The 14982-nt window shown below is 47.8% G+C and overlaps 1 protein-coding gene across 3 annotated transcripts in view; it reads right to left on the reverse strand.

Annotated features, from left to right (window-relative positions):
• Nucleotides 1-13850, reverse strand: part of LOC122372228 (tropomyosin-like) — a 31002-nt gene extending 17152 nt beyond the window's left edge. Inside the window, exons 1-13 of one of the 3 annotated variants that reach the window (XM_043349163.1) lie at nucleotides 13768-13850; nucleotides 13394-13455; nucleotides 13081-13176; nucleotides 12055-12216; nucleotides 8672-8870; nucleotides 8178-8318; nucleotides 7645-7770; nucleotides 7275-7415; nucleotides 6582-6707; nucleotides 6052-6219; nucleotides 5649-5762; nucleotides 5224-5314; nucleotides 3976-4174 (exon numbers count right to left, since the gene is read on the reverse strand). In XM_043349163.1, the coding sequence (XP_043205098.1) occupies nucleotides 4164-4174; nucleotides 5224-5314; nucleotides 5649-5762; nucleotides 6052-6219; nucleotides 6582-6707; nucleotides 7275-7415; nucleotides 7645-7770; nucleotides 8178-8318; nucleotides 8672-8870; nucleotides 12055-12216; nucleotides 13081-13176; nucleotides 13394-13455; nucleotides 13768-13824 (1494 nt within the window). In that variant the 5' untranslated portion in view covers nucleotides 13825-13850 and the 3' untranslated portion in view covers nucleotides 3976-4163. Of the gene's footprint in view, nucleotides 1-3975; nucleotides 4175-4461; nucleotides 4858-5223; nucleotides 5315-5648; nucleotides 5763-6051; nucleotides 6220-6581; nucleotides 6708-7274; nucleotides 7416-7644; nucleotides 7771-8177; nucleotides 8319-8671; nucleotides 8871-12054; nucleotides 12217-13080; nucleotides 13177-13393; nucleotides 13456-13767 lie in introns of those variants that run through there. The other 2 variants (XM_043349161.1, XM_043349160.1) reach the window with 2 other exon arrangements.
• Nucleotides 13851-14982: the final 1132 nt, after the last annotated feature.

Raw genomic sequence — 14982 nt, forward strand, 5'->3', positions numbered from 1 at the left:
AGCAATCCCTCAATCAAAGCGCACCCTAATCGTCCCATGTTCGACAAAGTTACGCACATTCTGCGATTTGCGGCAAAAATGGCGCTTTGAGACAAACGTGGCGCACTGCAACAAACATGGCGCATTCGTTCATGTCGGTTAACAATTCATCCACCCACCAAATTTTAGCCCAATCGGACTTAAACTTACAAAGTTATGTACATTTGAATATTTCACTATAAAATATCTCCGCAGCGGAGGTGCCCAGATTTGCACGTGTGCCACGTGACCACCGGTCGTGCAAGCAGGGCTTGTCCCCTCACCGATTGTTCCATTTCAGGCTTCCTGACTGCTGCTGTTTTCGTGCTATAAGGCCACAAGTTGGCTTATACACGATAATCTGGGAGGTACTCGACTCAAACACGTGGCCACGTGGCACGTGCCGGACCTGTGACAGCTTCACCGTTCACGCCACGTAATGACCCATCGACGTAGCCATCAGCATGTAAAAGATTATCCCGGCCGGTGTCACCGTTGATGAACAGTGGACGGCTAAACTCGAAAAACGAGAAAATTTAGGGAAATTTCACCTTTCTAATATATAATTTCCCTAGAATTTTTAATTTCTCATTTTACAAAAAATCCGAGATAGCAGTTTTCTAGCACCGTTCATTCTGTGTCTATACCCGTATTCAGATCGACTCTATCATAAAAACTGACGGCCTGACGGCTATTTCCCCCATTCCTTGCATTTCACAATGTTGGTGTATTTAAGAACAAAAATTGACCCCGTGCCACGGCACGTGCAATAGCACGTGCGCCACGTGACCACTGGTGCGACAAGCTGGACTCATCTGCTCACCGGCTGCACTGATTTGGTGTCGCTAGGTGGAGTGGTTTCGGAGCCATAGGACCCCCAGTTGGCCAATGTCGGATTTTCCCGGAGGTTACCCCATCAAACACGTTTGCACGTGGCACGTGCTTTTCAATCGCCCCATATCTGACCCATACCATGTGGTAGCCGACACCCCGGGGCAGAACATATTGGAACTTTTTCAAAATCTAACGTGGAATTTTTTTGCAAAATCGATTTGAAAATAATTTTTTGAAATCGCCATAGGCTCAGCATGGGGTAACTGTCCTTAACGATTACCCAAAATTTTGTTAATTATATTTTAAATAATTACCATCATGAGGTGGGGTCCCGGCCCGAGATTCGACCCTAAAAATATAATTCATTTCTAACGTGGAGTTTTTGCGCAAATCGCATTTTAAATTTTTCCCCATGTTAACCCTATGGGAAAATGCACGTGCCGATTACCCCAAAACGGGTTAATTATATTTCAAGCGACCGATGCCAGCTGGTAGCTCCCCGATACGGGACCAAACGCTGAAAATGGCAAGAAAATCTATCGAGCCGTTTTCGCGGGGATCAAAATGACCAAAATCGCGGCAGAAACGCTAAACACCCCCCTAGAGAGGTAGCTCAGGTTGGGATTTTCAATAGAAAATCACAATTCTAAAGAATAGTGATTGTCTAATTGAAAAGTCCCAACCTTCGGATAGGCCCGGGCAGCGCTTGTCGAACAGCACTGCGGATCCGAAGGTTGGGACTTTAATTGTGAAAAACCGCCCGCCCGCCGCCAAACGCAAACACCGCAAAACGCGCAAAACGCAAGCCGAAAACGCCAACACAAACTTCGCAAAAAAACAATCTCCCGCCCGCCGAAAACCGCAGAAAAAAAACGCACAAAATGCCGCAAAAAAACGCGCGTCCGCCGCAAAACACAAACACCGCAAAAAACGCAAACACCGCCGCCGCAAAAAAAACGCCCGCATCGCCCGCCGCCAACCGCGAAACGCCGCAAAAAACGGCCGCCCGCCGCGAAACGCAAAACGCCGAAAAACGGCCGCCCGCCGCAAACCGCTAAACGCCGCAAAAAACGACCGCCCGCTGCCCGCCGCTAACCGCAAATAACGGGCAACCGCAAAACGCCGCAAAAAACGGCCGCCCGCCGCAAACCGCAAAACGCCGCAAAAAACGGCCGCCCGCCGCAAACCGCAAAACGCCGCAAAAAACGGCCGCCCGCCGCAAACCGCCGCTAAAACGGCCGCCCGCCGCCAAACGCAAACAGCAAAAACACCCGCATCGCCCGCCCGCCCGCCGCCAAGCACAAAAACCGCAAAAAACGCAAACACTGCCGCAAAAAACGCACGCCCGCCCGCCGCCAACCGCAAAACGCCGCAAAAAACGGCCGCCCGCCGCCAAACGCAGCCACCGCCAAAAACGCAAAAACGGCCGCCCGCCGTCAAACGCAAACCCCGAAAAAACGCAAACACCGCCGCAAAAAAACGCCCGCCGTAGGCAAAACGCAAACACTGACACATTAAGACAAATATGGCGCCCTGCGGCAAATGTGGTGCATTCATATCTGCCGTTTAAGCAGCCATCCCTTAATTACAGCGCATCCTAATCGTCCAATGTTCGACAAAGTTACGCACATTCTGCGCTTTGCGGGAAAAATGGCGCTTCGAGACAAACGTGGCGCACTGCAATAAACATGGCGCATTCGTTCATGTCGCTTAACAATTCATCCACCCACCAAATTCTAGCCCAATCGGACTTAAACTTGCAAAGTTATGTACATTTGAATATTTCGCTTTAAAATATCTCCGCAACGGAGGTGCCCAGATTTGCACGTGTGCCACGTGACCACCGGTGGTGCAAGCAGGACTTGTCCCCTCACTGATTGCACCATTTCAGTGTTCCTGGCTTGTGCTGTTTTCGTGCTATAAGGCCACAAATCGGCAAACACACGATAATCTGGGAGGTACGCGACTCAAACACGTGGCCACGTGGCACGTGCCGGACCTCTGATAGCTTCACCGTTCACGCCACGTGATGACCCATCGACGTGGCCATCAGCATATAAAAGATGACCCCGGCCGGTGTCACCGTCTCTAAACAGTGGACGGCTAAAGTCGAAAAACGGGAAAATTTAGGGAAATTTCACCTTTCGAATATATAATTTCCCCAGGATTTTGAATTTTGCATTTTACAAAAAATCCGAGATAGCAGTTTTTTAGCCCCCTTCATTCTGTGCCTACACCCGTTTTCAGATCGACCCTATCATAAAATCTGACGGCCTGGCGGCTATTTCCCCCATTCCTTGCATTTCACAATGCTAGTATATTTAAGCACCAAAATTGACCCCGTGCCACGGCACGTGCAATAGCACGTGCGCCACGTGACCACTAGTGCGACAAGCTGGACTCATCTGCTCACCGGCTGCGTTGATTTGGTGTCGCTAGGTGGAGTGGTTTCCACGCCATAGGACCCCCAGTTGGCCAATGTCGGATTTTCCCGGAGGTTACCCCATCAAACACGTTTGCACGTGGCACGTGCTTTTCAATCGCCCCATATCTGACCCATACCACGTGGTAGCCGACACCCCGGTGCACAACATATTGGAACTTTTTCAAAATCTAACGTGGAAATTTTTGGCAAAATTGATTTGAAAATAATTTTTTGAATTCGCCATAGGCTCAACATGGGGTAACTGTTTGTGACGATTACCCGAAATTCTGTCAATTATATTTTAAATAATTACCACCGTCAGTTGGGGTGCCAGCCCGAGATCCGACCCTAAAAATATCAGCAAATATAATTGACGAAATTTTTCGCAAATCGCATTTTAAATTTTCCCCCATGTTAACCCTATGGGAAAATGCACGTGCCGATTACCCCAAAACGGGTTAATTATATTTCAAGCGACCGATGCCAGCCGGTAGCTCCCCGATACGGGACCAAACGCTGAAAATGGCAAGAAATTCTACCGTGCCGTTTTTGAGGGATTCAAAATGACCCAAATCGCGGCAGAAACGCTAAACACCCCCCTAGAGAGGTAGCTCAGGTTGGGATTTTCAATAGAAAATCACAATTCTAAAGAATAGTGATTGTTCTTAATTGAAAAGTCCCAACCTTCGGATACAAATTATAATAAGGCGATTAAAGCAGGAAAGATGCCCGTACCAAACGGCAAGCGCAGGAGCTCGGGGACTGCATCGACTCCCCGTTAGAGCGAAGTGCAGAGCGGTATAGAGGTCGGCGCTGTTCGGGAGACCTCCAGTCGCCGTTGCTTTTCTCCGGTCATCCACAGACTAGATGGAACTTCACAGCCAGTCTAACGGTAAGCTGGGGGGAGGTGCAAGAGGCAAGTGAGCCAATGAAAGGTCAGAAACGACCCTGACGAATATTGCAATGAGGGAGGCATGAATTTAATGCGATAAGGAAGAGAGGTGAATAAGTTCACGATGTGCTTCACACAGAAGTCGAATAAGTGACGAGATAGTTCAGTGTTGGTTTGCATGGAGTGTGAAATACCCCGAAATAGTAACGTGCTCAGAGCGTGCATCTGTACAATAATTTTCCTTGCCGAATTTCATCACACATCAAGAGTTTAATCCAAAATTCTTCTAAAATTGCAGAGTATGGTACATTTATTACGCAGATGCTAGTGAGCACAGGTTTAAACGAGAAATGAAAATCCGTTTAAGTGCATATTCTTATATACACAAACGAAATGAGAAGTTTTCCTCACTTCAAAGTGAACCTTTTTCGTTTAAATGGTTGGCTGCCTATTCTTGTGTAAACCGGACGGACAACATATAAAGTAGTGCATAAAAAAGAGAGGTGAAAAACGATGCTTTTGGTTTTGGATGAGAACATGTCGGATAATCGTTGTTCTCTGTCTTTGGGTTGATTTAGAGATGTTTTCGACTTATGCTGTATTTTCATCGATATGGCCTTTTGTCGGGGCATTGTCGATTAATACGTTGATCTAGATCCGCCCGAGTAAGTATTTGTTTCGTTCGGTTCTGAAAACGTCGTCGTAATGTCATACACAGATATCATATATGAAACATGAAAATCATATTAATTAGACATAAAAGGGAAGGAAAGGTCAATCACGAGAAGTCATCATGAAACAGTCTAATATTCGGATCGTTACAAAGAAAGGATGCAATGGTAATGACATACTCGAAATCGGCATGATGACAAACACTGACATTGATGAATCGACATATAATGTGAAAACAAAACATTACACTCTTAGGCTTAGCAGTACCTAGCAGTACAGCCCTTATCTACTCGTATTGTCCTTTAATCGTAAAAACCGTTTATTGTACGTCAGAAATGAACACAATGACGTTTCGGGTCGCAGTCTCGCTATTGTACCGTACCTCCGGGATGTTTAATCCTGTTCTTCAGGTCGGTGTTCTGCTCATAGAGCCTGTCGATGTTTCTCTTCAGGTCAGTGGTCTCCTGTTCGCGCTGTAAACGGGAGAAATGGGTAAAAGTAGCAGCATTCAGAGTGTGAACCAGTTATTCAACGCTGCACCGAATTGCGCCATTGCAATCATTTAACGCTTTCTTACGGTATCAAGATCCACCTTTGTCTCTCTTTCAAAATTTATTTGGGAGAATTCTCCTAACATTATTAGCACTCTACCTTAGGAGCTAGCCATTACCAAGAGCTAACACTTCTGACAAGCAGGTAAGCAGCCACAGATCAGGACCGGTGTACGTCAAATGCCAAACGATTCACGAAGTCCTTATTGCACCTTAGCACACACTCCCTTCACCAGCCAAGTGATGTGTCTCTTACCGTCCTCTTTCCTTCCTTGATCTTGCCTCCGATGACCCGGTTGATGGTCTGCATGGCCTCTGACAGCTTGGTCACTGAGGTATGGGACTGGTCCACGGCCTTCTCCAGCCGGGCCTGCGGGAGAAGCGTAGGGAAAGAAATGAAAAGAGGGGGAGTATGTGAACGCAGTGATCTTCCTAGCTCGCCAACCACATCGCTTAACCTTGCCCGCCCAAGTTACATTTACTAGTTAGTTCTTTCCAACCGTCCCTTCCTTCTCGCTCCCAGCCTCTCTCTCTCTCTCTCTCTCTTTCTCTCTCTCTCTCTCTCTCTCTCTCTCTCTCTCTCTCTCTCTCTCTCTCTCTCTCTCTCTCTCTCTCTCTCTCTCTCTCTCTCTCTCTCTCTCTCTCTCTCTCCCTCTCACCATTTCGGCTGCCTTCTTTTCCTCCTCGTCCACCTTCTTCCTCACGTCGGCGGTCAGATCCTCGACCTCCTGACGACGCTGGACGTCCTGCTTCTCCAGTTTCTCCAGCGTCTCCGTCTCCATGGCCACCACACGGTCCTGCAACTGGTTGATCTCCTGGGGAGACTCCTGATAAAATGGAGAAACGAAAGTGAGAAAGGAAAGTGGGAGAGGGTTGTTCCGATGACGAAATATGCGCTTTGTGCGTCATTTATTTGGACGAAGGGTGCAAGATTTTAATAGAAAAAAAAATTTGTCCCAGAGCAAATGCAGTACCTATGTTAGTGTTGGTGAGATATCAGACACAAATGTTGCTTTTATTGTGTGTCAAAAATATAGACGGCATTCGTCTTGGATCAGCTAAATTGCGATATGAATCTTGCGTTAGGTAAAACTACGTTTACAAGCAGCAAACAGTTAAACATGAGGGATTTTACACTTCCGAATAAATGATTAAATCTCCCCTTCCGTCTCCATGTGGCATATCTTACCTTGACCCTTTCGTCGAGGTTCTCGATCTGTTTCTTGAGTCTCTCCTGTGAGAAGGTGATGGTGTCTGCCTTCCTCGTCAGTTCGTCTCCCATCACCCCCAACTCGTTACTGTCACTCTTCTCCGCCTGTCAGGGAGAAGATAAATAAATAAAATCCCAGCACAATATTTCATGGTTATCAGCCAGAACCAATATCAGATTAAGAACTGATACTTATTTACGATGTAAGACAGAAGATTAGGCGACGACTATATGTTTGCGACGACTATGAACCACACGAAGTAAACGGTCAGTATAAACGAAAGTAACCGTAAGCAATGGCTAGACGTTTCTGACCATTAAACCATTTTTCGTCCCTCTCCCCCCCCCCCGACCACGGACCCCTTTTCGGTTAACCGAGCGGCGACCACTGACCATTTTGAGTTTGTTCCGTAGGACCACTGACTATTTTAAGTTTGTCCCGTAGGACCACTGACCATTTTGAGTTTGTCCCGTAGGACCACTGACCATTTTGAGTTTGTCCCGTAGGACCACTGACCATTTTGAGTTTGTCCCGTAGGACCACTGACCATTTTGAGTTTGTCCCGTAGGACCACTGACCATTTTGAGTTTGTCCCGTAGGACCACTGACCATTTTGAGTTTGTCCCGTAGGACCACTGACCATTTTGAGTTTGTTCCGTAGGACCACTGACCATTTTGAGTTTGTTCTCGATGACCTCGTCCTGCTGCTCGATGCGCGTGCTGAGCTCCGAGAGCTGCAGCTCCTTGGCCGCCAGGTCCTTCATCAGCTGCTCACGCGCACCGGTCGTGTTCATATTCTGAAGGCGCTCAATCTATAGAGACGGCAGAGGAAGGGGTCACAGGTTTCGGTAGATTGCGCGGTCAAATTTTACTTTATTCGTCGCCACCTAGCGAGCAGCGACAAAAAAGCAAGTACTTCGAAAATGTCAAATGAATTGAGGAAAAGACAATATGCGGTTGCAATCAGTTGTCATGCCCATATGAAGTATGAATCGAATTGAAAAAACGATCGTCAACGTAAATTGGTTTTATTTTTATTACCTCCTCCATGGATAGTCCGCCCGGCGGCGCCTTCTCCCCCGGTGGTAGCTCGGACTGGGCCGCCATCAGCGAGGCCATAGCGATCCGCAGACGGTCTCCTACGTCATCCAGACGCTCGTCCATCACCTGGTGGGACGTGGTGGGGTGGTGAGAGGTGGTGGAGGGATGGCGGGAGACGGTGGAATAGGCGGGAAGACGTTACCTAATAGGCGGTAGGGGAAATTCTATGTCGTAGACGTTGGTAGACACTTGACGTTGGTAGAGAAAGGATCGAGGTGGAAGAATGACGGTTCTGATTATATTAATGTAAACATGTACGAATCCTCATTTAATTAATTTTCACGTTTAAATCCATTTCTCTTTCAATAAAACGTTTAAATCAGCGTTCGACTACACGTGATCGTATTTAGTCTTCTATCGGCGGAGGAATAGGTATATGTCTCGCTATAACTACGAACAAATGACTACGTATTTTATACGTCAAATGCATTCGCATTGGCTCCTCCACCCACTCTCCGTAATTCTGAACATACCCTGTCCAGTTTGCGTCTCTCGTCCCGCTGTTTCTCGAACAGTTTGTCGATCTCCTCTTGGTCCTTGTCCCTCTTGCTCTCCACTTGGTCCAGGCGCTCCAGCAGCTCCCGGAAGCGCTGCTTTGTCTGCTCGTGCTCGCCCTGAACGTGGGGAAGACGTGGTGGGAAAGATCAGTTGGATATACTTCCTAGTGTGCTATTCATTTATCACATCCAATATTGCACGAACTATACCTATCGGACGTCGTATGTAATAACGATTTTAGGTATGAGGTATGTGCAAATCGATCGATCACGGGATGCAGTCAAGCATTCAAAGGGGAAAAATATGGACACCCTTTACACCTGGAAAGGCTGGCTAAGAAATAACTATCGATGCACTAAAAAGCACGACCCAATGCCCATTTTCTTTTCTTTTTATACCCAGCATACGCTCTAACATCACGGACCCCTCGAAGGCGCGTCCTTCCCGTTCAAGTATCTCTTTCTCGTACCTCGGTCAGTTTGGTGACGCCTCTGAATCCATCGTCGCTGTACTGGGAGATCTCTGTCAGCTTTCTCTCCACCTCGTTCTTGAGGTCTGCCTCGCGCTGTGTTCGGTCCGACACCTCCTTCTGCAGCTTCTGCTCCAGATCCTTCAGCTGCGCCTTCAGCTCCTTCTCCTCGGCGTCAGCACGACTGGAGGCCGATCGGCTGGGAGAGAAGGAAAGAGACGCAAAGGGATGATAACCCGCGCCGGGCCGGGGGGGGGGTGTTTGAACACCCCCTTGCGGTTTTTCGCAGATATCTCAAAAACGGCGGCGCGGAGCGCCGCCGTTTTTGGCACACCTGTTCGTGCATCTTTTCCGCACATGTTGTGAAAATTTCAGACTCAGGTCACCTTAGGTCAGGTCACCAGGTCACGCCAAGTGACCTCACCTCAGAAAAAATAAGAATGTTCGTCATAGCTACACCGACTGAACGATTGCCTTGAAACTTTCAGCGATTGATTAGAGCAACACTATCTATAAAATGTATATCTCGGAATTTTGATATCGTTGACCTAAGGTCAGGTCAATTTTGCGGCCTCTCCATTATAAGTCAATGGGAGAAAATTGAAAAGCGCCTGTTTTGCACGAACGCTATTCTAGACACTCTCAAACATCGAGATGTAGGTAAAATAGACACACTGAATCAGAAAATGGCAACTGTGACCCCTCGTTATGTCCCCGAGGTCATCTCAGGTCACGAATAGAATCTAACAGTTTTTCGATGATAACTTCTGATAGAGGCGTGCTAGAGCGCTGAAAACGCCTTAGATGTGTTCGGCTCGACGTTGCGGATCGACTGATATGCAACATGACCTTTTCCGGTCAGGTCATGACCTTGACCTGAGGTCAAATTTTCAAGTTGACCTTTCAAGGTCAAATTATAGTTCATTCGACGCGTCTCGACGAGAGGAACACGGTGCTGGCGAAAGTAATGTCATAGCTCTTTTGAGTCCAAAGTTATTGCCGAAAAACGTTTTTCGTAAAAACGGCTATTTTTGGAGTTTTTGCCTTCTGGAGGCTAAACCGTTGACCTGAGGTCAAATCTGAGAACATTACTCAGAAAGGTCTGTAAAAGGGCTATCGAATGCGCTTTTTTGCGGCGCTGTAGCTCTATCGGTTCCCGAGATAGCCGTTGGCAGTTTCCAAAATGTTGAAATAGTGAACATTTGACCTTTGGTGACCTCTGGTGACCTGACCTTTGACCTGACCCAAAAAATGACCGAAGTGCTTTCGTCCTTATTTTGGACGTTCTTTCGATTGCCGCTTACCGCGTGTCGCTACGTGGCCCAGGAGCCGAGTTAGAAGGGGGGTGTTCAAACACCCCCCCGCGGCCCGGCGCGGAATTTCAGAGCACCGGCCCGGCGCGGGATAAGCAAGAGGGGTTAGGGAAGAAGTGTGTACTGTGTAGTGTTAGAGAGTGGTAGCAAAAAAAAAAATGATAACTTTCTTATGCTGATGAATGTTCGTTATTACTGTGCTTTTTTATAAAACAATGTTTTGTATAAAACGCTAAATGAATCAAACGTGGCTAAGAATTACAATCAAGGACCTATGCTGCGTGGGTAATAAGGGAGGTTCATATTGTTGTTGCTGGGTTAGGATGCGAAGCTTTGAGAGTGAGGGGGAGCCCAGGCGTCCAAAGGGAGATTCGTGGATTGAAGCGAAATCAAGTTTCCGCTCCAAGACCTCAGTATGCAAGAGATGACGTTCATTTCTTGTTCAAACAACATTCACATCGCAAAACAAGGAAAACGAAACGAAGTCACGACCTCCATACATACTTCAAAGCGGCCCGTCGGCTCAAAAGCATTAACAAGCTTCGCCCCAGAGCAAACATTCGTTTCCGACATCACGAAACGCCTCCTCATTCTGTTGTGTGTTTAGACTGGCCCCCACCACCTGTGACGCATTCTGGGTACGGGAACGGGGCCAAGTAGCTCAGCGGTTTCAGCAGCCACGCCCGAATCGGAACAGTTACCGCCTCGACTGGATGAATGACGTCACACTTACCATGACGTCATACTCAGGCAATGACGTCATTGTGCAGTACCAGCCTCCCGAGTCCGAATGGAAAGTCAGAATGCGTAGTGCGTTTTGTGTGGAGTATTTTTAACGTTTGCATTTTTTTTTGTTCTTTGAATATCAGTGTTCTATGTAAATACCCCCTGAGGTAGAATTTAGAAAAAAGTAATGCAAAAACTTTATTTTGTATCCCACTATGTCGTGGGTTATTAATTAATGTGTCGATGTGTGATCTCAAACACAGTTACAAATATGTTGTTTAATTTATCGACGTTTATGAGTTGCACGGTTGAAAATAACGCCGAATTCCATGCCAGTTGTGGAGCGACCCCATGACCCTGATAAAGGGTGCCAGACGACCCTCCGCTCTAAGCCAACAGGAGGAGTCTGGTGACCCAAATGTCTGCTGTCTGACGGTTCCAGCACAGTTCAATGTCTGGTCTTTGTGATTTCGCTCTAATAATGACCATAGTTCTACGCCCGCATACTTAAATATCACTGAGAGCCTCGCAGCTGGAATACGTAGCACAGGACCAAAATTATCTTATTACTTCGTTGTGAGATAACGAATGTCTGGCTTTATCTCTTTGAGGCTCGCTTTGTGATGTAGCTCGTTTAATTAATTTCTCGGCATTTCCTGAGCATACCTGGCAGAGGGTGAATTTGGAACGCGCAGGCTCATCATTTCTACAGAAAGCTCCACGACCTAAATTCCTCGTCTCATCATAATCCGCAGCACTGGCAAGTGCCCACCTCTGTTGCTTATCGAGGGTTGGTCAGTACCTATGAGTAGGAGAGCACAGCTCTAAGCCAAGACTATGATAACCGTTGTCACACGACCCTGTGCTACACTGTCATCGATTTCCAATCTTTTGACTCCCTCCAAATGTCTTATGTCTCTGTTCCCTGTCCGTCAACGTGTTGTCCAAACTTCACCATTGTCTTCCATAACCTGTCTGTCCAATATTCCTCCTGTCTACCATAGCCTACTGTCCAATATACTTCCATGACCTGTCCAGTGACCAATGGTCTAATCTCCCCACCTGTCAGCGAGCCTGCTGTCCAGCCAGCTCCGGATGCTATTCATTGTCCAATATTCCCACCTATCTAATTTAGCCTGCTGTCTGATACCCTCACCTGTCAGCGAGCCTGCTGTCCAGCCGGCTCCTGATGCTGTCCAATATTCCCACCTATCTAATTTAGCCTGCTGTCTAATATTCCCCACCTGTCCGCCAGCCTACTGTCCAGCCGGCTTCTGATGCTGTCCACTTCACTGTCCATTGCCCCCACCTATGTAATATAGTCTGCTGTCTAATACTCTTTACCTGTCAGCGAGCCTGCTGTCCAGTCTGCTCCGAATGCTGTCCACCTCTCTCTGAAGCCGCGGTACGTCCGGATCGGCCCCCGAGTCGTGTAGCTGGAGGTCTCGCACGTCTTGTTGGACCAGACGGGCGCACCCGGATACCTCCTCCTGAAGCTCACCGATCCTGGGGGAGGGGGGGGGGGGGGGTCACGGGAGTCATGGAGGGACGTCATGAGGAGGCGCCGAGGACCGTCAAGTCAGAGATTGGCGTCACATGGGCACCACTTCATTATTATACTTCAAATATCGGGATGTTGAAATAAGTTCACGATACTAAAAGACGTTTGTATTGAACAATAACTTGATATTTGCCTGTTTAGTTTAAATGCATTCACGTCCTAAAAACCAGTAAAACGCCTTTTGGGCGAAGAACGAGCGAGCGAGATAGTGAGCCCTGCACGTGCGAAATTTCGAGGGGGTACCTCCAACTGACTTGTGCACGGCACCCTACTAACCGGTCTCTAGCGACGTGCCAAATTTGAGCACAATCGGCCCAGCCGTTCTCGAGATCTGGAAGCGGCACCCTGCACGTGCGCACGTGCAAAATGGGTCCCAACTGACTTGTGCACGGCACCCTACTAACTGGTCCCTAACCGTGTACCAAGTTTGAGCGCCATCGGTCCAGCCGTTCTCGAGATCTGGAAACGACCCCTGCACGTGCGCACGTGCAGCAGCACCCCAACCTTAACACATGCAGATGAATTATCTGATGGAGACCTAACTGTGCACCGAGTTTCAATTCAATCGGCCCAACCGTTGTGCCGTTATTGAGGTTGCAATTTTGGGGGTTCTTAAAAAATGTCCAACTTTACCACGCGCCACGTGCCCGGCCGGCCGGCCGCTCATACTCAGAAATTTCCGTTAATCTAAGGAAAGACTCCGCTCGCTTCGCTCGCTCCGTAATAAATAACGGTGCAAGCGTACTGCGTAACATCTATTTACGATCGTAACAAAATAAGCCGCAGTCTGTTGATCATCCTAAACTCACTTTTGGTTTTGCACCTGCTGCGCGATGCCGTCCTTTTTGGTCTCGTGTAAGATTCTGCTCTCCACGTCCTTCAGCGAGTTCTGCAGTCGGGCCACCCTGAGAAAAAAAAACAGCAACATAGCTAGGTGTGCGGCAAGGCCATCCTTTCGAATAGAAGGCGAGTGACCACTGACCATGTTCAGCGATTTTCCAGGCTAATGCTTGGAATCGATTTCAGACAGTTCAGCCACATCGGCTACATCCATTATCCATTACCAGGTTTTTAGTTTATTATTTATTTGCTATACTAAGGGACACATTTAGACTGACTTACTTGCCCTCGAGAGCGGCTGTGGCGGGGATCCTGGAGCCACCGCTGCCTCCACCGCCACGTAGCTTTGAAAACGGATGGCAAAAGCAAGATGTTAATTAATTTTAACAGAGGCAGAGAGAGCGAAGCCAACTTTACAGCGATGACAAACGCTTTAGTGGGTGACTTACGCTCGGCTTACACTTATATAACTATTTTATTCTTTGTAGGACTATTGACCGTTTGTTCGAGGCAAACATGCGAAATGCTAATTCACAAATACATCAGGTTCGACTAAATCCATTTCTGCAGTCATTTTACCATTATTCACAAGCCTTTCCAAGTTTCATTGCCCCCTTTATGCCCTTACAGGCCACAGCCCTTTCTAATGTCCTTACCGTCCTCCGCGTTTCTTCCTCGAACATTTCCTCCTGCAGTCGTGAGGAGTGAGCCATGGCCTGCAGGTCACCACTCAGAGTCTCCACCTATCGGGGACCGGGTGACACAGCGACCGGTCAGAGGTCAAGGTCACATAGAGCTTCTACCTGAATAGCGTCCAAGCACGGGCAAAAGTCATAGCGATTATAAGGTTTCGGGGATAAATAACAAGGCGAAGAAACTCGTCTAATTTTTCCGCAAGTTTGTTTGTAATAGGATGACGTCTCTTTCTCCGTCTCTCTCTTTCTCTCTCTCTCTCTCTCTCTCTCTCTCTCTCTCTCTCTCTCTCTCTCTCTCTCTCTCTCTCTCTCGCTCTCGCTCTCGCTCTCTCTCTCTCTCTCTCTCTCTCTCTCTCTCTCTCTCTCTCTCTCTCTCTCTCTCTCTCTCTCTCTCTCTCTCTCTCCCTCTCCCTCCATCCCTTCCTCCCACAGTCCCAATCCCAGTTTGGGTCGGGGTCACACGTGCCTGCCAGCCTTTATCACCACTCCTTACCATCAGAGGTCACGGCACACTCACAAAGGTCAAAGGTCACTGAGGTCAGGCGGCAAGACAGCGCGCCCGCCCGCCCACACGGCCTGTTCACGCAATGTCTGCCTTGTATGCAGGTAGGGAGAGTGAGGGCTGGCACTCGCGGGTCCTTATTTGGCAGTGAAGTTGCGGAGAGGTTTGGAAAGCAGTGTGAGGCCGGTTTGGTGATCTGTTTGAGATGGGATCTACATGCCTATTGCCTACAGTGTGCTGGTTACGGAGTTCAGATGGTTTGAATGGAAGGTGGTTTTTGCTTGCAAGCGAACTTCCTGTTCAAAAGACGTTATCAAAATCAAGGCCATCTAAAGAAGGTACAGTCACTCCCCCGTCGACCAATCAGAGACAGATCCTGAGTGACGTCACCCCTGATGCTCGCAAGGGGTACTCCATTCCTTTGCAACGTAAAAATGACTAACTTCATTTGAAGATTATTGATGGCACTCTGCACATACCGCTCAGCCGTTGATGTCAATGGAAAGCCCAACTAATTTTCCAGCGACAAAAAAGAGCAGCAATATGCTAAGAAATGGCCGGTTTTGAAGATATAGACGATTTAAAAACCCTCTGCAGCAGCAGGAAAGCAACATAAAAACGCATCGAGCTTATATTTTTACTATGGATAAATCATTTTTCAGTAAGTTTTTAGA

Source organism: Amphibalanus amphitrite, unplaced genomic scaffold (assembly GCF_019059575.1).
Source record: "Amphibalanus amphitrite isolate SeventyFive unplaced genomic scaffold, NRLGWU_Aamphi_draft 001333F_arrow, whole genome shotgun sequence".
Classification (NCBI taxonomy): Eukaryota; Metazoa; Arthropoda; class Thecostraca; order Balanomorpha; family Balanidae; genus Amphibalanus; species Amphibalanus amphitrite.